General features: G+C 37.9%; 1 protein-coding gene across 2 annotated transcripts in view; it reads left to right on the top strand.

The window, feature by feature from the left end:
- Positions 1-22,634, top strand: part of FAM193A (family with sequence similarity 193 member A) — a 76,903-nt gene extending 54,269 nt beyond the window's left edge. For both annotated transcript variants that reach the window (XM_066549219.1, XM_066549220.1), the window contains 11 exons: positions 1,804-1,957; positions 2,064-2,243; positions 5,090-5,341; positions 7,121-7,319; positions 8,567-8,839; positions 9,183-9,465; positions 11,336-11,522; positions 13,037-13,267; positions 15,146-15,989; positions 18,893-18,974; positions 21,752-22,634. In XM_066549219.1, the coding sequence (XP_066405316.1) occupies positions 1,804-1,957; positions 2,064-2,243; positions 5,090-5,341; positions 7,121-7,319; positions 8,567-8,839; positions 9,183-9,465; positions 11,336-11,522; positions 13,037-13,267; positions 15,146-15,989; positions 18,893-18,974; positions 21,752-21,845 (2,779 nt within the window). In that variant the 3' untranslated portion in view covers positions 21,846-22,634. The remainder of the gene's footprint in view (positions 1-1,803; positions 1,958-2,063; positions 2,244-5,089; positions 5,342-7,120; positions 7,320-8,566; positions 8,840-9,182; positions 9,466-11,335; positions 11,523-13,036; positions 13,268-15,145; positions 15,990-18,892; positions 18,975-21,751) is intronic.
- The last annotated feature ends 1,627 nt before the right edge of the window (positions 22,635-24,261 follow it).

Genomic DNA, 24,261 nt, shown 5'->3' with positions numbered 1-24,261 from the left:
GCCACAACTCCAGCTGTATGTTGTGCAAACATAATATATATTAAAATAGATGCTGTCAAATTTCTGAAAATTTGTGAAGATACTGAATACCAGTATCGCTAAAAGTTTTTGTAGTGTGTGCTTTCCTGCTTTGCAATTACAGGGACATCAGATTTTGAGTGCTTTAGAGCATTGTCTTAAAATGTCAGATTTTCCTAAACTGAGCAAGGTAACTGGCATTCCTTTCTTTGAAGGATCATCATTTCACATGAATCACTTTGGTTCCAAAAAAAGCCTTTATTACATGGCTTTTTGGATTGTTGAACCTGTGTTAGTATGGCTTGCATCAAAAAGTTTTGTCCCTATCAGAAGTATCTGCCACTCGATTTCTTACACTCCAATCCAAGTCTTTATGAGATTTGAGACATGAGTCTAATGGTGGACTTCTACCCCTTTGTGATTTCAAAGAGTTCAGGCTGCCTGGTGGGCTGGCTTTTGTACTCAATATGGCTACAGCTAACCAGGAGTCTCCTCTGTTATGTGCTGTTCCAAAGAAATACTTAAAAACCCCAACTTCAGTTACTTGCATGGTGGGAACACTGAAATAATGAAATACCTGCTGTAGGTGCAGTCAGGGGAATTTTCCACAGTATTCCATGCTCATGCACTGTGATGAACAAGGACAGTGCAGATGTGTGGGATGTTTCTGGTCACTGTCAGTGACTAAGTTCTGTTTTCTCTAAGCATTTATCTACTACCACCAATGGTTTAGTATTCCATTACAGAGCTGTAGTTTCTGTACCTATTCAGGGAGCACTTGAAAAGAGCTACATGTTCTTAAATGTGTACTTTGCCATTTCTATAAACTCTCACTAATTTTGGTGCTGAAATGTCAAAAATTGTTCACTTTGTCTCTTCAGAAGCTAGTTCAGTTGAATCCAAGTATTATTTACTGTAAGAAGCCTATTTTTAGGGAAACACCACTGCTCTTTGGGGAAGTGCCATTTTATGTCTCATACTATCTGCTGTGTTTTGTTTCTTCATTGCACATTTGAAATATGCCTAATGGTGCCATCATGTAATTAAATTTTGGCTGAGTTTTTTATGGAATGCAACAAGATAAAAGTGCACAGTTTAAGAGCTCTTACAAGAGCTCTGGATTATTGTAGCAACATGAAACTAACTGATCTTTGCAACACTTCCCTGGAGTGAGTAATTAAATGTGCATGTCCTTTTACTATCTATCTGTTAGGCAAAAAAATTCCACTAAGTATTTTAGAGCTAATTTTGAAAAGCATGCAGATGTGGGGTTGTCTACAAACTAATGGCTATTGAGAAACTTAAGAGCTGCTGTGATGTGTTTAGTGTTCCCTTTTTACTGGTGTGACATTTAACGTGGAAAAACTTAAATTTCATATTGTGGGTTTTTCCATTTAGCAATTTGTATGAAGGAAGACATTGGCATAAAGCTTTTTTCATCAAATTGAAGGTCATCAGTATCCTGGAATTATTAATTCCCTAGATTCTTGGTCAGAAAAGAGTGTTTGAAAAATATTTTACCCAAAAGCAGCAGAGAATCTTATTTTCAATTAAGTCTGTCATTCAGGCATGTGACTGCTACATTGAGTAGGATGATGTGGCAGATTGTTTGATTTTTACTTGGTTGAAAAAGTAAATTCAGTTGAACAACTTGGAAGACCATCCATTGACTCCTAACTGGAACATTCATACAAGGGATGCCCTCAACTTTATTTCATCTTGATATTCTAGCTGTTTTCACTATAACTGAGCACTGGGATTTATCTAAGCCTCTTTTCCCCTCAGTGGTAGTGATGATGATGATGTTGCACCATTATCAGCAAAATTTGCTGATATCTACCCACTGAATAATTACGACGATGCAGAGGTTGTAGCCAACATGAACGGAATCCACAGCGAGCTGAACGGCGGCGGCGAAAACATGGCCCTGAAAGATGAGGTACAGTATTTACAGTGTCCTAGCTTGTTCTGGGTTTTGGATGTGCTCACTGGAGAAAGCCTGGTCCTTATTCATGTCCCCATGTTAATGAGTTAATGTTGTCCAGTCTCCTCAGGTGAGCAGTACTAGCAGCAGTTCCTCAGAAGCAGATGATGAAGAAGCAGATGGGGAGAGCAGTGGTGAACCACCAGGGACTCAAAAGGAGGAAATGTCTCTAGGAAAAAGGGCATTAAGGAAAGATGAAACAAAAATGGATAGTCCACCACCTTCTTACCCCAGTCAGCAGGTACAGTCATCTAAAAGCATCTTGTAGTAGGTTAATTTCTGAAATGTGGCTGTTGAATGAGAAGACATTTACATCATCAATTAATTTTTTAACTTAAAATATTAAGTTGTCATAGGTAAGTATGACACCTAAAATAACTAATTGTTACATTGTCATGTCAAATAATCTTTTAGTCAAAACCTGAAATATGTTAGTTATATTAAAAGTTGCTTAAGGAAAAGGGGAAAAAGCCTATTCCTACCTGTATGAATGAAAAACATAAACTAATAAGCATTTCTGTTTGGAAGATCAGCCTGATCTGTGCTAAATGTTAGTGTTAGGTTATTTTAAATTAATTAGGTACTTAGTTATGAGTACTTAGTTAACACATATTTCCTTCATATTCTATTTGAAGATTGCCTTTCCCTGTGTAAACCCTGTGTATTTAAATCAGTTGCATGACTTAACAGCATGGGTCTTGGAATGTTTGGTTGGTTTGTTTGTTTTTAATTTTTTGAGATTATGAAGCTCTTGACTGTAAGGTCATCAGACCACATAGAGAACCATGCCTGGACTATCTGCTCTGCAAGTAGCAGTGTTTGGTTTAACAACTGAGCACCAAAGCAAAGATCCAATGGATTTGTCTCTGTAACCACAAGGATTTCAATCTAAGTTACCCTGCAGCTACAACACAGGCTCCCTGCTTTGAGAGACACTGTCACTTTTATTTCTTCTTATTGCATGAGAGGAGTGCATATTGGTGCACCTTTGAGAGCTTAGACAATAATCATCTCCCAGCAGATGTTATCTTCTGGTTAGGATGTTTTAAGACTTTCCACTGGAAGTATTAAGAGTATTAAAGGAATTTTCTTTCAGCAAGTACATTGAGGGTTTATTCTGTGTATTGCTGACCTGTGCCATAAAAATTACATGGGGTGAGTCCTCTGTCAAACTAGTTTGAAACTGGTGAAGAGATTCAGTTTTTGTTGTGGAAAATCAAATTAGATTATATAAGTCCACTTGCCTTAGGGAAGCAAACTAAAATGCAAGACAAAAAGATGGATTTAGCCTTTTTCTTTTCTTTGAGGAATAAGAGTATTTTCAGAATGATTCTGAGGAACTCTTAATGACTTTCTTTTTTTAGTCTGATCTTTTAATCAGAGCTGAGTAGTACAGTGTTGTATTTAAGTGATCAATTTCACTTATACATGTCATGTGAATTTGAGATTTTTTGGCATTACCTCTTGGTTTTGCTAATTTACTCAGTACCTGTATTTCTCTTGGATTCCTTTTCAGTACCCAATTCATCAGAATTGGGTTTTGAGTCTCTTCAGTTTGTTGGAAATATTTTTTCCATTTTCATTTGCTAGTAGATTAGTGTTGATTTCTGGATAGCACTGATTTTTTTATTAGAGAGGTGGTGGGGGGGGTTGTTTTCTTTATACATGAAATTAATTCAGTTGTTGTATTTGGTTTATGACATCTCTGTTATTTGTTAAAATATACCTTGTGATAAAGGCTGTAATGCCTTTAAATTATAACAATGAGTTACTTTTTCTAAGAAGAAGGGATATTTAAGAAGAGCATCACCTGTCAGTTCTTCTCTAGATAGCTAATCTTAATGTTGCATTTTTAGAAAAATGTGAACTGCCACATTGGTGGGAAAAGGAGAAATTGGGAAGTATTCTTGGTATTGCTTCTGATAAAATTATCTACCAGTGAAATGTCAGGTGACAGTGGCTGGAAAAAGTAATGAGCTGAAAGGGAAATGAAGCTGCTCTTTCCTGGGCTGCTTTTCTTCTAAAGTCTTGAGTTCTTTTCAGACAACAGAGGCTGATGATACCTTGAGATCAGTACAAGTTTCTGAAGTGTGGATTTTTCATGGTTGGTGGAATTGTGAGATTTTTAGGAGAAATGTCAGCTTCACACATTTACAGAGTAGTTGAGTTTGGAAGGAGCTTGTGCAGATAATCCAGACCAGCCTTCCTGGTCAAAGCAAGATCACCTAGAGAGAGTTGGTCAGCACAGTGTCCAGTTGGGTTTTGAGTACCACCATGAGTGCTGTAGATGATATGCTCCAGTGTTTAGACACTCTCACAAATGAGTGGTTTGAGTGGAATTTCCTGTATTTTCAGTCTGTGTCCATTTCCTCTGACCCTTTCATGGGATGCCACTGAGAGGAGCCTGGTGCTGTCCTCTCTGTTCTTCCCTTCTCCACCCAGTCAGGGTGAATCTCCCCTTTGAGGCTGAACAGTCCTAGTGCTCTCATTCACTCCTTGACAGATGCTCCCATCTTTGTGGTCCTTCACTGACACCAGGGTGTCCCTGTCTCATACTGGGGAGCCTGGGACTGAGCCTGGCACTGGAGTCACCAGTGCTGAGCAGAGGGGAGAGATTGCCTCCCTTGACATGCTGTTTGTGCTCTGTCTAATGCAACTGAGGATGCTTCCAATTTGATCAGCTAATCAACTCTTACCACTACTTCCTACACCCATTTTTTACATACGCTTGGAGAATGGTGAAAAATGTTAATCCAGTTAGGTGTTTTCTTTTTATGCTGGGGTGTTTGCCTAGTAATGATTGAATGCTGTCAAGGTTTGTCTCAGTATTTTGCTTGTTGGACATTAAATATTTATATGGTATGAAATCTCAGTTTTTAGGGTATTCTTTTAACTAAGGAAAAGATTCTTCACTAGTGCTTTTGCTTTGCTATGAGACTTTTCTATTGGTACTAGAAAAAAAATATATGGATGCTCTGAAAATATTAATTGATGTATGCAAAATGAAATAATACTACTGATTAGTAGGATTTTTTTGTCTGTTGAGTAGTTAGAGTTTTTAATGGGTTTTGTTTGGGTTTTTTGTAGGCTGACCAAGGTCCAAATGCTTGTGAATGTCATGTTTGCAAACAAGAAGCCTCAGGACTTACAGTCTCTGCACTTGCAACTGGACGCCTGCCTGCTGGGCACCAGTTTATGAATCCAGAAAAACCTGCACATCCTGCACTTCATCTTTACCCTCACATCCATGGACATATACCATTGCATACAATTCCTCATCTGCCTCGTCCACTTATCCATCCCACCTTGTACACTGCTTCTCCCTTCACACACAATAAGGTAAGCCTGACTAATGGGGATGGATGCATCCCCATCCCAGGAAAAATTCTCTACAGCTGTATAAACCAGCATGCCTGAGTATCAGTGAAACAATGCAAAGTTGCTGCAAATTGTGGTTTGGTTATAATATTGCTTTTGCAAGGAATGCTGAAGGGCAGGGAGGGAGATTCAGAACTGCTGGAAGGTTCATACAGAATGGCTGAGGGTATTTTTTCATCAGGAAGACTGATAATGTCTTCACTGTGATTAGAAAGCATGTTGAATCAAATGAGGCTTGCAAGGTGGAAGCAGTGATGGATCTTCAGTCAGTGTAAGAAAACTAATTAAGTCTTCATTTTATATGTATCAGAAAAATTTAGTATTCCATTTTGGCAATAACATTCTGAGATTTGTAATTAAAATTTTTGTGAATTCTTCTCCTTTTTTTTTTTTGGTTGGGATTTGTTGGGTTTTTTTGAGCAGAGACATAGGAGTCTTATTTCATATTTGTAAGAGGTTTTTGTCCTTCAAGAGAACTTGTGTTTCTGCAGGTTCTGCAAATTTCTTTTGACCTTAAACTCATAAATAATAAACAAGAGAAAGGTGTGGAGCAAGAATTGGGACCAAGTGACAGAAATATGAGTCAAATCCAAGCATTCCTCTTAATGAGGATGTTGTTTCACATATGTTTAAAGCAGCTGAACTGGGGATGCTGCTGAGAGGGGCAAAAAAGCCTTTGTCATTAGGTACATCTTTGTCTTCTCCTGGTCTGATCCACCCATGTATTCAAATTTTCTTCAATGCAGGTTATTCCAGCCCCTCCCACCTTCACCATTAGGCAGAAAATGAAAATCCTTCTTTATAGAAAAGGGTGATTAGGTATTTAAGTAGTTTGTTTGGCCATGAGTTTCATGTTTGAAATGTCTTTGGACTCAACTGATATTTTTAATATCTTTATCTATAATATCTCTACTTCTGCATAGCTTTTAATTTGCATCAAATCTAGTATAAAAAGAGAAAAAAAACTGCTTTTGCTTTTTAAAGGTAGCAGTATTTGAATAAAATGTTTATGTTGCATGAGGTCTCTGGGAGAAAGGTAATTTTAGAATGTGTATAAACAATTTCAGCCAGAAGAAATGGGGTGAGCCCAAACAACTTGTCTCTATAAAATGAGAAAAAATGTGTGCTTCCTTTTTTTTTCCCTCCACTTGGTTCTTAAAAGGAAGGAGTCTATTCCTTGCTTGTTAATTTTAAGTTAGGAACCACTTAATGCTTGAAAATTAAAAGAAAGGAAGAAAATAATTAGCTTTTGGTTTATGTGTTTCATTTCTTTTTCTCTTGTCCTTATTTTCAATGCTGAAATGTTTGTAATCCCTTTTCACAATTGTCTTCTGTGGTAATGATTGTCATGTCAGAGAAGATTAGTTTGTTTAGGCAGCTCATGCTTTGAAAGATAGTAATTCCTAGCAAGTTCTAAATTCATACAAATACTGGTTTTAATTATATATTGACGCAACTATTTTTTGAGATTTGAGTATTTCGTGTTCATCAGTTAGTTGATTCTAAAAGCAGTGCTTTGTGAGTGTAAAATACAGACATGTACATACAATCTGTGTAATACGTTAAATGCATTATAATTATCCACAAATCAGCCTCTTTATCTTTCTGGGAAATAGTGTCTATTATGCTTTTGATAATGCTTTTCCCAATTAAAACACTATGATTTGAATATTGCTGTTGGAGTGACTGTGCAAGCAAACAGAATATTAATGGAGAAAATACTTTTTGTTTTTGTTGTAGGCATTACCACCAGCTCCAGTTCAGAATCATACAAACAAGCATCAAGTATTCAATGCATCTCTCCAAGATCATATTTATCCAAGCTGTTTTGGGAGCACTCCAGATTGGAATAGCTCTAAATTTATAAGTCTCTGGGGTTCAGAGGTGATGAATGACAAGAACTGGAATCCTGCTACATTTTTGCCTGACACAATTCCTGGTGAGGGTTTGTTACTACTTCACACTGACTAGTTAAAAGCCTTATGTTTTATGTTTTTTTCAGGAATGGTGGATTTTATCACCATGGTTTTATAAGATGGGATTCTGGCAGATTTGCTGCCACTTCTACTCTAGTTGGGCAGAAAATTGGAAAATAAATTCTTATGTACTGGGGAGAAGATGCTAAAGGCAAACAACGTGCTGGTTTTCACCTGTGGTCATTGTAGAGTTATGTTTGTCTTCAGAAGTTCAGTATTGTAAAGGAAAACTTAAATAACTTCTAGACTTCTCCCCAAAAGCGTGCCTTATTTCCACAGGGCAGTAAGAGCACTGGTAACAAGGCACTGTGTCCTACTTCTTATAATGCACAGAGATAACCACATTGTCATTGAGAAAGAGGCACAAATCAAGAAAAAGATTAATTTAAGCCAAGAAGCGTTTGAAATCCTAATGGTTAAAGTGAAAGAGAATATAAGGAAAATTTGAGAGAGAGAAATCTTTCCATTCACATCCTAGCAAGTACTAAAAAGCCTTTTTTATTTTATTTGTCTTGTGTACAAAAGGAGGCTTGGGGGTTTTGTGTGTTGGCTTTCTTTTTCAGACTCATCTGCTGCTAAGTTGTTCAAGCTACTACAGTGTTACTTAAAAAGAAAGGCATTAAAAACATCCAGAAAAACTTCCCCAGTAGGACAGCTCATCCATTTACAAATGTAGTTGTGGGTAGCTATTCCATCAGATGGTTGGTGGCAGACTCATCTGGAAGGTCTATCACAGAGGTGTTTCTGTTAACTGGAATTTCAAATAAATAAATAAATGGTTTATAATTTTATGTTGATAAATGGATATGTTGTTTCATCTTACAATTTTGTTATGGCCTACCTGGATTTCAGATAGTGGATATTATACATTTAGCATGTTAAAATGTTGTCAGATTAAAATTTTTCAATTATAAATGGATGAAGATATCTGTAGCACATTTGCTGCTTGTTAATACATTTAGTGACATTCTTAGAATTCTGTCTTCAGGGTTTGTGATTCTGCTCTGATGCTTCCCAGCACATTTTGTTACACCTACATTATCTGGGAGGATGGAGAGGGAAAGGAGGATTCCCTTCACTAATCCTACTAATCCAACATTAACAATATATCCTGTGTCTGCATCTGAATTATTGAATGTGTAATTTAAATCCTGTAAAGACACTTCAGTAATTATGTGATTCTTAATTACTCTCTGTGTTTCAATTGAAGGGAGTGATATATTAGCACCAGCACTCTCAGAAATAAGACCTGAAGCACTTCCTACTACATCTAGCAATGAAACAACAGCAGTTACTGACAGCAAAGAGAAAAAGAATGCTGCAAAGAAGAAATGTCTGTACAATTTCCAGGATGCCTTTATGGAAGCTAATAAAGTTGTCATGGCAACCTCTTCTGCCACTTCTTCTGTCTCCTGCACAGCAACTACAGTGCAGTCAAGCAGCAACCAGTTCAAAGTATCATCCAAGAGACCTTCATCAATAGGTAAGGATTTGTTACTCACATACATGCTTCAGTAACTGGCTCAAGTACATGTAGCTAACTATAAGGATTTATATAAGTGTTTAATTTAGTAAAATCATGCATCTTGATGATTTTTGTTAATTGCTGTTAGTATTCTTGAGTTAGTCTCTGTACTTCTGAATTGAAGAACTTTGTGAGACCTTGATGTTAGGGTTGGAAATTGGTAATAGAACTTAGTTGAAATACTGCTGATTTTTATAGAAGCTGAGAATATGCAGTACTTGGTATGATTTTATGGATAGTTTATGGGGACTTACTAATAATTTTTAACTGTAAGTGGTTTCTTTTTTTTCTGCCAATTTAGGTGAAGTGTTCCACAATATTAATAAAGAGGACCATAGACATTCTGCACCAGTTGCACCACGAAATAGTCCTACCAGTTTAGCATCCCTTCCTTCACTGTCTCCTGCTGCACTGTCTCCAGCCTCCACACCCCATCTTCCAAACCTTGCTGCTCCTTCTTTCCCCAAAACTGCTGCAACAGCCCCTGGATTTGTGGATCCTCATTCAGGTCTTTGTCCTACTACAGTTGCACCTCCTACTTCAACCACAGACAGCTCTGTAAGTGCCCCACCAAGTGTCTGCAGGTAAGTTTGTTGTTATTCTTGCCATTCTTTCTTTACAATAGAAAGGAAATTAAAATACAGATACCTCTTCTCCTTTGCCACTGGTTGTAGTGTGAAAGCTGTGTTTGTGTTCAGCAAATGAAACCAACTGCAGACACTTAGTATGTAACTTGGTGTGAGATTTCACAAATATGATTTCCATTGTGCGGTCCAGTTACTGAATTTAGAGGCTTGAAAACAAATGTTTGCTCACTTCTAGAAATATTGCCTGGGATATACAAGTCAAACTGTTCTTTCTTACTCTATTTACTGGTTAATGATGCTGCTGAGACACAAACCTCTTGTTTTCTGTCATTTTGGCATTACATGGCAAGCAGGAGTGGAAAGCTGTGAAGACTTAATCTTGCTCTGTAATTTAGCTCAGAATATAAAGAGTCATACATGGTCTTGAAACCTGCCATGTAGTGACACATTTTCCTTTCTGCACTTAAGACTTCTTAGATATGACTCCTACCATTTATACTGTGGTTTTAGTGTGGAAGGATGTTGTGATTTCTGAAGGTTTTCAAAGGTCTTGGAGGTGGGAAGGACTTTGGTGGAGCTGTCTTCTGGTAATGTTATGTACTGTGGCAGGCTGACAATGGTGGCAGCCCTTTGATGTGTCTGAAGGGTGGAGGCATAACAGAAAAGCAGTTGAGTCATTGCTCTGAGTTCTATGACTTGTAGGGCTGTGATCATGGATGGTATCAATGTAGTCTCCGGGCTGTAAGTTTTTGGAAGATGGTGTGAGATCTAGGTAGAGTCTGGTAAATGCTTCTAAAAATGTCCTTGTTTCTGTTACCAATTGGTTTTATTGATGATGTCTCAAGATAGGTAACTGTTCTTTCATACTTGAGAAATTATTGCAGTTTTGTAAAGAATTTTTCTTACCTAGTGCAGGGAGATAATTGAATATGGACACAGTAGAAATCCAGCTTTTTATCATTGTTTCCAGCTGCCAACATGGTGTTTTTTGTTTGGGGAAAAAAAAAACCAAACTGAGAGAGACCCAGAAGCAGTGATTGCATTCTGGAAAGGGGGAGTGAGGTTAGAAAGAAGATTTATACATATTCTGTAGATAAGGCAGAAAATATGGCCTGTTTTCACCTTTCTAACAAAAGAACAAAGAAATACTAATGATAGACAAGAGAGGGGATTTTTTTTAATGCTGCTTTCTTTTGAAGCAAACTCACCTCTGTTTTAGAAGATCTGGGCAGTAGAAATGTTGTGTGCAGTTACACAGAGCTCTGGGGGAATCAGCTGCCATGTACCTGCTTATTGAAGAGATGTGCCAGTATTCCCCCTTCAAAATCAAGTTGCAGACAGGGTAATGGGAACTTTTAGGTTTTAGCTGACCTTAGATTTTTTATTTAAGTCAAGAGCTTGAAAATATATCTAAAACCAGGAGATTTGCAACTGCATTTGAAACCTTCTTGATGTCACAAGTGGTGAGAGGGACAGCAGTTTCAAAACTATTCCATTAAAAAAAGCCAGAGTCAGTACTTCTGAAATACTTTACCTGTTCAAAGCCAGGAAGAGCTCTTCCAAAACTGGCTCTCTAGGCTGCTTGTGCAGGGCATCACTAAATTTGTTTTTTATAGTGTATCATTTTATCCTACTCTTGGTTTTGAATGTCTCCATTTGTAAGTTAGTGGATGAAAGCTTTAGGACGGCTGATATCCCAGTTTGAGAACCTTTGTTCCTGTTAGAGACAGGAACATGTATATCTTTCTTTTTTTAAAATAATGATATAATGTTGTTGTTGTTGTTATTGGTGGTTATTATTATTTTTATTATACCTTATTTATTATTGTTAGGGTTTTATAAGCTTTTTTTTTTTAATTTGACACAGTGATCCTGATTGTGAGGGCCATCGCTGTGAGAACAGTACCACGTACGATCATCAGCAGTATGATGGAGAGGAGAGCCAGGATGAAGATAGCTGCTCAGAGCATAGCTCCAGTACCTCAACTTCCACAAATCAGAAGGAAGGAAAATACTGTGACTGCTGTTACTGTGAGTTCTTCGGCCATGGAGGAGTAAGTTTTTGTATTTTCAATTGCTTTTGTTTGCTTTTTTGTCATTTATTCATCATAAGGTTGTAAGTGATTTATCAGACTGCATCTTAGGGGATGGCATTGGAACTCAGTCAAGAGGTTGTAAAAGGAGTTGAAAAGTAATTTTCCTCTTTGAAATGAAGGATTGAAATAAACCTTTCCAGTTCAAAGCATTAAAGAGCAATAAAAATGACTAAAAGATTTAGAAAGCAACTGACTTGGATAATAGATGCATGTTTGACTGAAACTGCAAACAGGGGCATTGAGCCATTTAAATAACTTTAGAAAATTCATTTGCTCCTCTGTAGTACTGTAGTTACAATGAATGTGATGAGGTTGGGTAAAAGTATCCTTTATATAGGATATTAGTTTAAATCTTTATGGCAATTTATGAGCTCGTCTGCTAGCTGTAAAAATAATGATCCTCAAAGTATTCACTTTATTGCAATTTTTTAAAAGGAGAAAAAAGAGAGAAAAACCTCTAGATTCTTAGCTGAAATATAACACATTATTTTTTTCTTAACTTGTAAATCTGTGTATGGCCTGTTTTAATAATCAGTTTATTGATACCATTTGAGTCACTGGCATTTTTCCTATTTGAAGTAAAAGCTCAGTTTATTTGCCATGTATTCGATCAGGTCAGTTTCATCTTAGTTCTTCAAGTGAATTAAATCCCCTGCCCTGATGGCTTAGAGGGGCCAGGGAAGGCATCCCATGTCCTTGAATGCTCCCACCATGTCCATGCTTGATTTGTGTTTGATGGTTACCTGACTGCACAGTAAGTTATTCTTTTTGCTGAAGTGGCAGAATGTGACAGGATTTTTAAGTTAATAGGCTTTGTTTTGCTGGTTTAGTGAGTTGAACTCATATAGGTGTGAACAGATGGGCACCAGGTCTGGTACAGGAGCAGAGAGGGTAAGGCATCAGGAGGGGAGAGGCAGGAACAGTGGTTGGAAATACAGATATGGAACATGATGCAAGGATTCCACTTGCAGCAGTGTTATTGATGGGACTCTGCTAGAGGGTGGGCTGGCAGGCTTCAGTGCAGGATATCCAGCCCTTCACAGGTACAGCCCAAAAGCCTGTGTAGCCCAACCTCTGAAACAGATTTCACAGGAAATAAAAACAGAGCAAACATCTGCTCCTTTGAAATTTTCAAATACAGCTTACCAATCACAAGAGACTATGGAAATAAGTCACAGTATTTTTTCCTGCTTTTGAAGGTTATTTCTTTGTCTTCTTATTCATGCCATCCTCCTCAAGGTCAGCTGTTCTTTCAGTTGGAATATGTAGTTCAGAAGCCAGCACCAAGTGTGGCAGGTCTGTTGCCTGTTAAATACACTTTGGGTTCACATACATACAATGAGTTTGATAGTCAGGTTTGGACCTCCCCTGTTATTTGAAGGGAGAGTATTTTGGTATTTCAAAATCTCCAAAGCATTAAGTCAGTGAAATTTTTCCATTTAGTCACTAAATTTTTGTCATGTGTCCTTCAGCCTCCAGCTGCACCAACCAGTAGAAATTATGCAGAGATGCGAGAAAAGCTTCGTTTACGTTTAACAAAAAGGAAAGAGGAGCAGCCGAAGAAACCAGATCAGATCTCTGAAAGGGAAAGTGTTGTTGACCATCGAAAGGTGGAGGACTTGCTACAGTTTATAAACAGCTCTGAAACCAAACCTGTGAGCAGTTCTCGTGCAGCCAAGCGAGCCAGGCATAAGCAGAGAAAGGTAAGACATGAAATTATGTTTATTCTAGACCTCACACTTTTGAATATCTGCACTCTCCTCAAGTAGGCCAGTGTATACTGATTTATCCTAATGCTGTAATTGTGGTTTGTGGTACACTGCCAGTTTGTTTTTACATAACTGGCTTACCTGTTCAGGGGCTACCTGAGGAGTTATGTACTAGACTGCGAGGATTCCTGAAAATGCCTTTGTGATGTGTTTTGGTACAAGTCAGCTTTATATTGGAATTTCCCACACTTCCAAAGGTTATTTCTGAGTATCAGAAATGTTATAAATTTTATTGTTTTGTAGCATTGACATTTAAAAGTGAGGGAAATTAAAAAGTCAATGTTTCTGCACTGGGATAATGGTTTTGATAAGGTGTCTCTGTAGGATGCCAGGAAACATAGGTCAGTGCTTTTATGAGAGAGGAAGAGTTGCATTTGGTATTTTTAGAATAATTGCACTGAGCACCTTGCTGTCCTGATTGACAGAGGTTAAGTGCTGTGCCACGTGATGACACAAAGGGTTATCCTGAGCTGGAGTGGCAAGCTGCAGAGAGGGGGCAGGGAAGAAAAAATTAGAGGTTGCTTTTAAATGAATATTGGCACAAAAGATTTCTAAAAAACTCCAATGTACAATAGTGAAATTATTTTTTTGGAAACAGTATTTGCTGAGGATAATATAGAGGAGATAGGAAAAAGGAATAACAGAGGAAATGCCCTTTTTTTTAAGTTGGAACAGGCAGGAAACCTTTTCTTAGAGCAATTCAAGTATCAGCCATAAGTATAAAATTCAAGGCACAATCTAATTGGTTGCTGAATGTTTTTGATTTCTGGTAAGCGTGTTTTGTGATCACACTGTAAATATTTTCTTGTTTGTGGATTTTCTTCTGGCATTACTTCTGCATTCTTTAAATGCTTCCATAGGTTTGGAAGACCTAATGTTCACAAGTTAAATTCATTATGTTCATGTTGTAGCACTATTCAGCATCTTAAGAGTTTAGTGGATTATTTATAAATAAAATAAATTTTGTAAAATTTGCAATGCAAAATTCACTTTGCTCATACCGTGCAGTTTGAGTGTAAGAAGTGGAAAATTCCCATAGGGTCATTCTCATGAGTAATTCCCATTTTTAAATGACGTCTGTAACTGTGAAAACGTAATGCCATACAGGTGCCTCTGAATGTGCAAGAAAATAAATGGTCATGGTTGTTCTCATTGTATGACTTTGTTTCATTTTGCTCATGATGCAAGATCAATGCTGCTCAGCAAAGTTTTAGGCATTGGCAGTAATGGCTGGCAAAATCCCTCACGTCTTTGTTTTGGTTAATGAACTAATGTCTGATGGTGGAAATCTGCCATCTTTAGGATTTTTGACAACTTCTAATGAAATTATTATTTGCTTAGTGTTTTGGTGCAGAATATTTTTAATGATTTTTTTCCTAATGTTCGTGATCTCTGAAACAGAGCAACTCTGCTACCATAGCAAGAGAACAGGTAAATGATACAACCTATGCAAGCTTGAGTTACCTGAGAAACACACACAAGTCTTTGAGAAGGAAGCTGAATGTTTTGTGGCTGTAGAAAACTTTGATGTGAAGTTAGGCGTAGAAACAGGGAAAAAAGGATCAACAGTTGGTATTAACAGTGGTGAAATGAGTTACAGAAACACAGAAAATGTGAATAGAGAAAAGACTAATATATTTAAAAGGGCAGCCTTTGTATACTTGCTTGCTCTGCAGAGTTACAGATTTAAGTATGCTCATATGGTCACATCCTAGGATTTATAACGTTCATAAAGAAAAGTAGTAATAATCCCTAAAACTCCTAATTTCCATTATATTTGTCACTTTCAATAAACCTATTGTTACTCTGCAGCTTGAGGAAAAAGCTCGACTCGAAGCTGAAGCCAGGGAGAGGGAGCATCACCAGCTGCTCGAGGAGCAGAGGCGGCGTGAGGAAGAGGAGGAAGAGAGACTGAAACAGGAGTTACAGCGGCTCCAAGAGCTTCAGCAGCTGCGGGCTGTGAAGAAAAAGAAGAAAGAGAGAACAAGTAAGGACTGTGCAAAGGCAGAGCTGCTCACTAGGAACTGCCAGGCAGTGAAGGAAGCTGTCCCAAACAGCCCAGAAGACATTCAGAATGGTACCCTTGAGCAATCAGAAAAGATAGAAACCTCAGCTGGTTCACTGTCACGACATGTGAACCACACAGAACAGAGGCCAGTTCTAGAGACAGGCTGTGAACTGTCCAACCCTGTCAACACTAGAGACTCAAAGCTGCTCTATCAGAAGGAGGGCACTGTAAAGCAGCATGAGCCCCTCTCTTTTCTGCTTGATATTATGCATCAACATAAAGAAGGAAACAGCAAACAGAAACTAAAACAGATGAACAAACAGTGTGTTGAACAAGTGAAAAAGCCTGTTGAATCCCCCAAAGCAGCTGAGATTCAGACTAAAACCAGAAACCAAATAGAATCCAAAGCAAAAGCACCAGAGCTCCCAACACTTGCAGAACCTAAAAAGGATGAGAAGAAATTAAACAATAACAACAAAAAGCAGTTGAACCATGTAAAGGAAGAGAAAGCACCCATAACAAGTGAATCCCCATCACCAAGTGAGCAGCAGCAAAATAATAAGCTAATACTTGCAGATTCTCCCCAACCAAAAGGCAAAAACAAGAAAAACAAGAAGAAAAAAGGGGACAAAGTCAACAATTCCATTGGTAAGTGTGTAAGAAAGTTGAAGAACTTGGCTTATGTTCTGTTCTTACCATTTAATTCCAGAAGTCTGACATATTTATCTTCAGGCATTCCTGCCAATGTCAATCAGAGAAACTGAAAAACTGGTGTCAGGAAGAGTCATCAGAATTGCAACAATTAAGAGATGGATAGTGTTTTAGTAAAGAAGTGTAGGATGCTTTTAAAAACAAGTGAATAAGCATATGCTCTAGGTTTTCTAGGGGGCTTTGTCAGTTAGGCTATCCAGGAGACTGGCTTTCTTTTCTTGCTTAAAAGAAATATATTGTTTAATTCCATAGTATGTTGAAATCCATTTTGAATTTCTTTAAAAGCAAGATTGTTTCTCATACAGCACTAAGAGTACAGTATGAAGTTGGTCTTACTCTTTAGGCAAGGGAAATAAGGGGATTCTTCAGTCAAAGAATGGTCTTTCATGTATGGTCATTCAAGTATGCATTTTTTTCAGTGACATTAATTCCTTTTTTATATTAATTACATCAGCAGGTAAATAAATTAATACAGAAACTAATTTACTATTTCTTATTTGCCACAGTGAAAAGTTGTAGTGGGATGTTAATTAGTTGATAAAATTGAGTGTGTTCTCCATATTAACTTATTTAGTCAACAGAATTATTTTTATTTCTCAGAAATAATAAAACTGTAGAAGATTAAGTCAAGCAAGTTGCACTTGAATAATTTTATTTACAACTTATTTTTTGTTTGCCTGAACTCATCCAACAGCTAATACCAGGGCTGAGAAAGACACACAGTTCTGGCCCATTGGCTTTGTCAGCACCATAGCCAAACTGCTTTCTCAGGCACCTCTTTATTCCTGCACATCCTGGGTCCCTACTGGGACTACCAGTTGGGATGGCAGCTTTGTGGTGTGGACATCTGTCTGCTTGGAGCACCTGGTCATTCCCCTGGAATCACCTGGTAGCTGAGTGGTAACATTGCGTAAATTCAATGTACACCAGTTCTTGCTGCCAGTCTGACTGGTAAGACAGGAGACCTTCATGCCTTGGCAGTTTCTGCCAGTGTTTCAGAATACTTCCTTTTGTTAAACTTTGTTACAAAAATGTAAAGCTAATTCTTGGTTGCAGGAAGTGCTGGTGATTTTTTTAGTGATTTTGTGGTTGGATTGGGTCAGCCCTATCTCTGTTTTTAATCTGATGCCTAATGTTTCCATTCTGTGTCAGCCAAGCAGCAATACAGTATGGAACCATTTTCTCTGACACCTCAGTTCTTGTGCATACTCTGTTGTGGTGTGTTTGGGTTTTGGCTCTTTTAATTTAACAAGAAGAATGTACTCCAGTGATTGGAACAAGACAGAGCCCCAGAACTGGGATCAGAAAGAAAAGACTGGAGATATTTGAAAGAGAAAATATGGGAGGGGGTGTTTACTGTAGGAGAATGCAGGTACCTTCTGCATCTTATCCTCCTCCCTGCCCCCAACATTTTTTTTCTCCTGCTTAAGTCAAAGTATACTTAAAATTTCCAAAAGTTAATGTTTACATCTGAAAAAATACAGGGACATGTTTCTGAATTTGTCAAGAAAAAATTGTGCTGTTCTCTGTAGACTTCAGACTGAGTTTTTACTTTAAGTTGTTCTGACCTGAGAGCTACAAGAAAGATACTGCAATACATGATTTTTCATGTAGTTACAATTTTTTTAAGATCTACGGTTGATGTACCAAATTAGCAAAGTCACAAAAATTGAACAGAGAAAAAAAAACAGAACTAGGGTAATTGAGAGAACATGAAAAGAGGGAAACAAAGCTAGGGGGTTTTAACTGAGTTTTCATATGAAGTGTTAAAGCAGTAAATGCTTTTGATGAGATCTCTGTTTGTTAAAGAAATTTCTTCTGGCAGAGTATTTTTACTCCTTGTTACAAAAGGGCTAGAGAAAGCTAGGAGTGTTAGGGATGCCCTGTGTTTGTAGGGCTTTCTGCTTCCTCAGAAGTAAGTAAGAATAGCAAACACATGAAACTTGTAAAAACTTCCACGAGTGTCTTTACCATGAGTTGTCTATTCTCATCATCTCAAGGATTCTCTAGTCAGGTGTGTACTTGGTGGGTTTGGTTACTTGCTTTGTCACACCTGGTTTTTGAAATGTATTGTAAAGCTGCTTCAGAAATGAGACTGGAGTGTATATGCAGTGAGAAAAAAATTTCAAGAGGAAAATGTTCAAATTGGTTTCTACAAAAATGTGTGGTTTCCAATGCATTTCCTTTTAAAGTCTAAAGGAGAACCATATGCTGGGATAGTACAATATACCAACAGGCTCTGTGGTGACTTCTTTGCTTATAGTTGAGGCCATACAATTCAAGTCATACATTAATGTGTTAAATATTTGGGTTTGGTATTTTTTTTTAAAAAGTCTATTGGTTGCTAGCATGAGTTAAACTCTTGCAGACACAGCCTGATCCTCATGTGCCAGAGGGAGTATAGCAACGCTACAACCCAGAAGTTTCCAAGTATTTTTCTTTATAAATATTGTTTTAAAAATGTTTCTAGAGCTACATTTTTAGTAGTAAGACCAAAAATTTCAGGCATTAAACAGCTATCTGATTCATCAAGCCCTCTGTATGATTTGGTTACTCTTATGTGCATTCCAGGTTTGTGGTACCTTTTGCAGCCCATGCAAGGAGTGAATTTACTGTTAAATCATCTTTTTTACCAGTGTAACTCCTTCAAGTCTGGGCAGAGATAGGGGTTTTAAGAAGTGTCTGTTTAATTATGTGTGTATTAATTCAGTGTAAATATGAATAATGAATAGTCTGTGAGGTTCAGTCAGTTCTCCAAAGACCTCTTTAATGCAGCTCTTCCTCTCTCCTTCCCCCTTCCCCATGGAATCTAACATAGTGCCATCATTTTTCCTTTATAGATGATGTGTTTCTACCCAAAGACATTGATCTAGACAGTGTGGAAATGGATGAAACAGAACGAGAAGTGGAGTATTTTAAAAGGTAAAGTGCTGTAATCCCCATGCATAATGCTGATGTTGCTTCTTTCCATGTGTCATGGTTGTAAAGCAAGTAAAAACAACACCACAGCAGCCCCCAAGTTAATAACTAACTCCTGGCAGAAAAGCCTGTGTTGTAAGACAACAAATCCTGTTACAGCTGACATTCTGAACCAATCACCAAAGCTGTGATCTGTGGGCACAGCTTATGGCTGAATACCACAAATTCAGGAGCAAGTGCCAGAATTATCTATGTGACTCCTAGGTTCTCATGAAGGCCTTCAGAATATTCTCAATTACCATTATTTATAAGCAAAGTTTGTGTGAATATTTCTTTTATTAGCCACACAGGCCAGATGCTGATGAGTGTTTTTATTTTTTTAAAAAAAGTGATTATTTTAAAATAAATAGTTTAAAAGGTTTAAGTTTCCTAAGAGATACTTCAGAAAGGTTTGATTGTTTTGTTTTCTTCCTTGTTTACAGAAGCTGTTAGTTAGGAATTCTGTACTGCACATTAAGCAGGGATGTAGAACTGTGGGGTAGTGCCTTACACCAGACTTTAAGGAGAGATGCTTATCCTAGAATCATAGAATGGTTTGCATTGGAAGGAACATTAAAGACCATCTTGTCCCAACCCCCCTGGCATGGGCAGGGATCTCTTCCACTAGAACAAGTTGCTCAAAGCCTCATTCATCTCACCTAGTACAGTGACAGTAGAAGAATAATATAAATCTGTGCTTGTGAAAGATTTTTTTCTTCTCTACTTTTTAGTTGATTTTGGGATTTGTGCATCATATTGAGAGTTGGACTCAATGATCCTAGCCCTTCCTACTCAAAATATTCTGTGATATTAGTTACCTCTAAATTCCTCAAATATGAGGAGACAGCTCATGTTTAAACAGTGTAGCACGTGTTCTTCCATAATACTGAAATCTGTTTGAATTTGTTCTCCAGTAGTGTTTAGTTGTGCTGGTTCCCCATGAATACATCTAGTGAGCCTTTCATTATGGTAGCCAAATCTGTAATGGCACAAATAACTTGGTTTCCTGCAATTGAATAATTTAGGACTCAACAGTAGCATTTCCCAAAGCAGCACAAGCCATTTGTCACAAGAAGGGACTTTCAGTATGGATTTCTTTTCTAAAATTATATTGTTTTCATGGCCTACATGGCTGGGATGTAATGTGTGTCTGGGTCTTGGAAGGAACTAACTACAACTCCTGCTTATTATTGCTACAAAATGCATATATCTAATTACTTATGGAGTCACAATGTGCAAGACAATGGAATTGTCACAGGTTCATGGTCTCTAGTCTTAAAAATTATTTTCCTGAGTGGTGCCAATTAAAGGATTTTTTAAAATCAAAATGCAGGTTTTACAGGTGAAATATGGCATGTGTTAGATACTGCTAGTGTTGATGCAGTATAAGCCTTTGTTATGGAATATTCTTACCTTCCTTCAAGTTTGCAGCATCTGCAGTGATAGAGAAGTTCTGTTCATCAGTTATTTACTCTCAATAGAATGAATGAAACAGTGTCTTACATTTGTAGAGGTGCAGTTGAATTTTGGGAATAAATTTGTCAAATGTTATCCAACTGAAGAGTTAGCACTTTAAAGCATGCTGTTTGTAATCTGTTCTCTAATTGATGGACTCTACTCCTTTGCTGTCATCTGTTAGGAAGTGTATGTAACTGTCTAGGTTTTCATGGATACCTGTTTAGAAAAGGTGTAAAAGCCCTGATAGGTGCTGTTTTAGGGGACAAAACCAACTACTTAATGCCATTAAGGCACCTTTAATACCTAGGTTCTCTACCATTTGGTAATGCTCAGCATAATACTTGGAAGGCAAGTAGCATGGCTTGTTCTAGTAACCCTACATGGCAATGAGCTGCGCAGGCTGACTGTATTCATATTTTTCACTTGGAGTTCATTCATCATCTTCTCTTCATGTTTTGTAGGGGTATAATAGATGGATACCTTAATTACACCCTGACATCATGATTAATATTGCACGCTGCTTCTAACCCGCACAGAAAGAAAAAAATCAGCTGATTGTAGTCTTCCACTGTACCTGTTTAATTGTGCTCCTTCTGACTGCCCCCCTTTTTGGCTTTCAGCTGCTGCAGAAGCAGTGTAACCTTCCAGAGAGAGATTTGCACTGCTTTGATGCAGTCATGCAGCCTTTAGCCTCACCAAGCTGCACCTTGCCTCAATAAAGTTCAGCTCAGATTAACAGTCCCTGAAAGGCCTGCATGTGGCAACTTCTTCCAGAGTTATTCCATAAACTGTGGTCAGTGAAAGCAAATAAGAGAATTTTTGTTCTAGGGGTGTTTTTTCCAGGCATGTGGACTACTTATCTGCTGTACTATAGAGACCTCCTTTCCCTAGGTCTGTTGTCTCCAGTGTAGCTTTTTTTAAGAAGAGAAGCAGCAGTGTCCCATGCCATTGGTGATGCTGCTTTACACATCATCTACCACTCATTCTTACCCTTTCAAAATTTTTGATGAGTACAGCAATACCATTTCTGTTTCTAGTTGACATTTAACTTGCTTCTGTGCTGCCGAATGTGCAGCATTCTTTGCTACCTCCTTTGCTTAATTCTCATAATGCAGTGGTGTTGAAAGTAACTGTTTTATTATGTATTTGAGTGATGGACAAGTGATTTTTTTTAATGTATGGTTTTGTCTTTCTGAATGAGAGCTTATCTCCAAAAGAGGGATAACATGTGTGGATTGATTTTAAGTATGCTGGTTTCACTTTATTGCTTTTTTTCTTTTCAGATTCTGCTTGGATTCTGCCAGACAGACGAGGCAGAGACTTTCCATCAACTGGTCCAATTTTAGCTTAAAAAAAACCACCTTTGCTGCACATTGAAATGACACAATACAGGGAGGGAACCCTGCAGGAATCAATGAACGACAACTCCACTTACCTGTCCTGCTGTGCTGAGAGCTTATCTGGTCTTGAGCCAGTGCTGCCTTGCCTTGTCCCCAGTGCTGTGTGGATCTGCACTGAACCCTTTGGCCTGATAATTCTTGCAGACTGAAAAATTGCCACTTTCTACCTGAATTTGTTAGCTTGTGTGCTTGTAGTCTGTGAGTGAGACTTACTTGATTGTAGCTGTATGCTGTTGGAGTTGGAACAATAGCTCTTTTCCAGCTCCTTCTGAATGCCTTGGCCTCAGAGACTTTAAATTGCTTAGGCTTGGGTGGAGGCCAAAATACTAGATTGCATCATCTGCAGTGGCTCCTGTCACTTCTGCATCTAGCTATGTTTTGTCATTCTGACTCCTGACAAAGGAATGGACCTAGTCAGTTGTGCTTTCATCTGCTCCAGAATTCTCCTGACATGACTTCATGAAAAAGAGGCTCTTATGGGACAAGTATTCCCTCAGTTCTTTCACAATCTACTGTTTAAGAGTGTACAAGTTACGCTATTTGTGTTTTGATTTTTTTCTTCCTGACTTGTAGCCAGCTTGTGTAAGAATACTTGCAGAATGAGAAAATTTAAAAAAGAACAGTACTCACACTATCAAATCTGTTATAGAGTGTATAATTGTATTAACACTGAAGCCTAACTGGCTACTTTTTTAACATATTGTTAAGTAATATTAAAATCATGTCTTTCTTTTTGAAAGATGGAATACATTAGTATGGCAGATGACTTGTGTCTTGCTTTTTTCCGCGTGGGTGGGGAAAGGGAAGAAAGAAACATACAAAAAAAATTTTGTAAACTGAATTTCAGCTTGTGTCAAAATTGGTCAGTGAAGGCTTATCAACTTTGATATATTTTCTGTTTGCCAACTCACATGATAGGAGAAACTATCTGCTAGAGCAAGAAAGATGCCTCCTGATTGCTGGAACTAAGCTTTTGTGAATTACTGTAATGTTTCTATTTCAGTGGATGATTTGTGAGCAACAAGGTAATACAGAAATTTCTGGTTTAATAGCAGTGCAGTAGTGAAGTAGGAAGGTTCAGTGCTGCTGTCAGGTAAATGGTTAACAATATAGTAGTGGTTTGCAGTTCCATAGTATGCCCAGTGAGAAAGAAGATGGGTGATTTAGGAGTTTGAGCTGTGTAAAGATAGCACACTTGTAGAGGTTCTCTGATACTCTGTTTGGAATAGAGGCAGCAGAAGTATTTTACTTTCTAGATGACCATACCCAAATTGTAAGGCAGTCTTCTTTTTTCCTTTTTTCTTTTTTCTTTTTTCTTAAGAAAACTCATCTTCCACTCAGCATATATTTAATGTCCTTTCCCAGAACTGTTGCACAGTTTTCTTTCGTCTACTTGTTAACACATATTTTTCTGTGATCCATCCCCTGGACTTGGGACTGAATTGCAAGACACAATGTCATTACACTCAGCGTGGGGCTTGGGAAGGTTTGACAGATGATTGCTTTCATGTCCCCTGTGAGGCATGGATGTAGCAGGATTGGGTTGGCTGCACACCACTGAAATATCCACAACTTCACATCTCTCTTTTTTGTTCTGGAGCTCCTATCCCAGTGTGTGCTCTTGGTACAGAATATAGTTGCTCAGCTTATACCCAGCCATTGTAGGTAAAGGAACCCTTAGTCTCCTCTTGCAGAAGAGAGTTTGAGAACAATGCCCATCTTCAAAATATAGTTCAGGGACATAAAAGGGACATCTTCTATTATTCTTCCTCAGGAAAAAGTTGAGGAAGGAATTGATATCTTAAACTCACATTTTTTTGTCACTGCGGTGTTTGTCAATGGATTTGTTTGCTTGTGCTGGAGGAATAGCAGCTCAAACCTAAAAGGTAATATCCATGCCACTCAGCACCAGTTGTCCCAGCAAAACTAAAAAACTGTGTGCTCTTGAAAACACCTGCATCAGTGGAAAAAAATGAACTTTGTTTCTTGGGAATGTGGAAGCTTGCATCTGTTGCAGCCTGAGTTAGATCTTAGTTTTATTTCTATATATAAAATGTTACTGGAGAGACTCATGTGGAGCAGTGGCTGAGGAAGAAATTGCTGTAAAAACAGCAGAAGCTGGAAGCATATGTGACACCCAGCTTCTCAGACTTTTTCAGTTCTAAACCATAACACAAGATGGCAGTGCATGTCATCACTTTGGCAAGGATGTCAACAAATTGAGACCTGGGTTGGGAAATCTGTTTCATGTCACATGGGTGAATATTGTTGCAGATCATACCTTCTCTAGAGTTGGAATGCTTTGTAAGTACTGAGAATTTTAATGGTGCTAGAAAACTCATAGCTTTTGTTTTCACTAGGAATTAGATAAGAAAGTTGGCTTTGTTCTCTAC

Source organism: Molothrus aeneus, chromosome 4 (assembly GCF_037042795.1).
Source record: "Molothrus aeneus isolate 106 chromosome 4, BPBGC_Maene_1.0, whole genome shotgun sequence".
Taxonomy (NCBI): Eukaryota; Metazoa; Chordata; class Aves; order Passeriformes; family Icteridae; genus Molothrus; species Molothrus aeneus.
The sequence above is the reverse complement of the archived record's forward strand: the minus strand, read 5'-3'. Positions and strand labels throughout refer to the sequence as shown.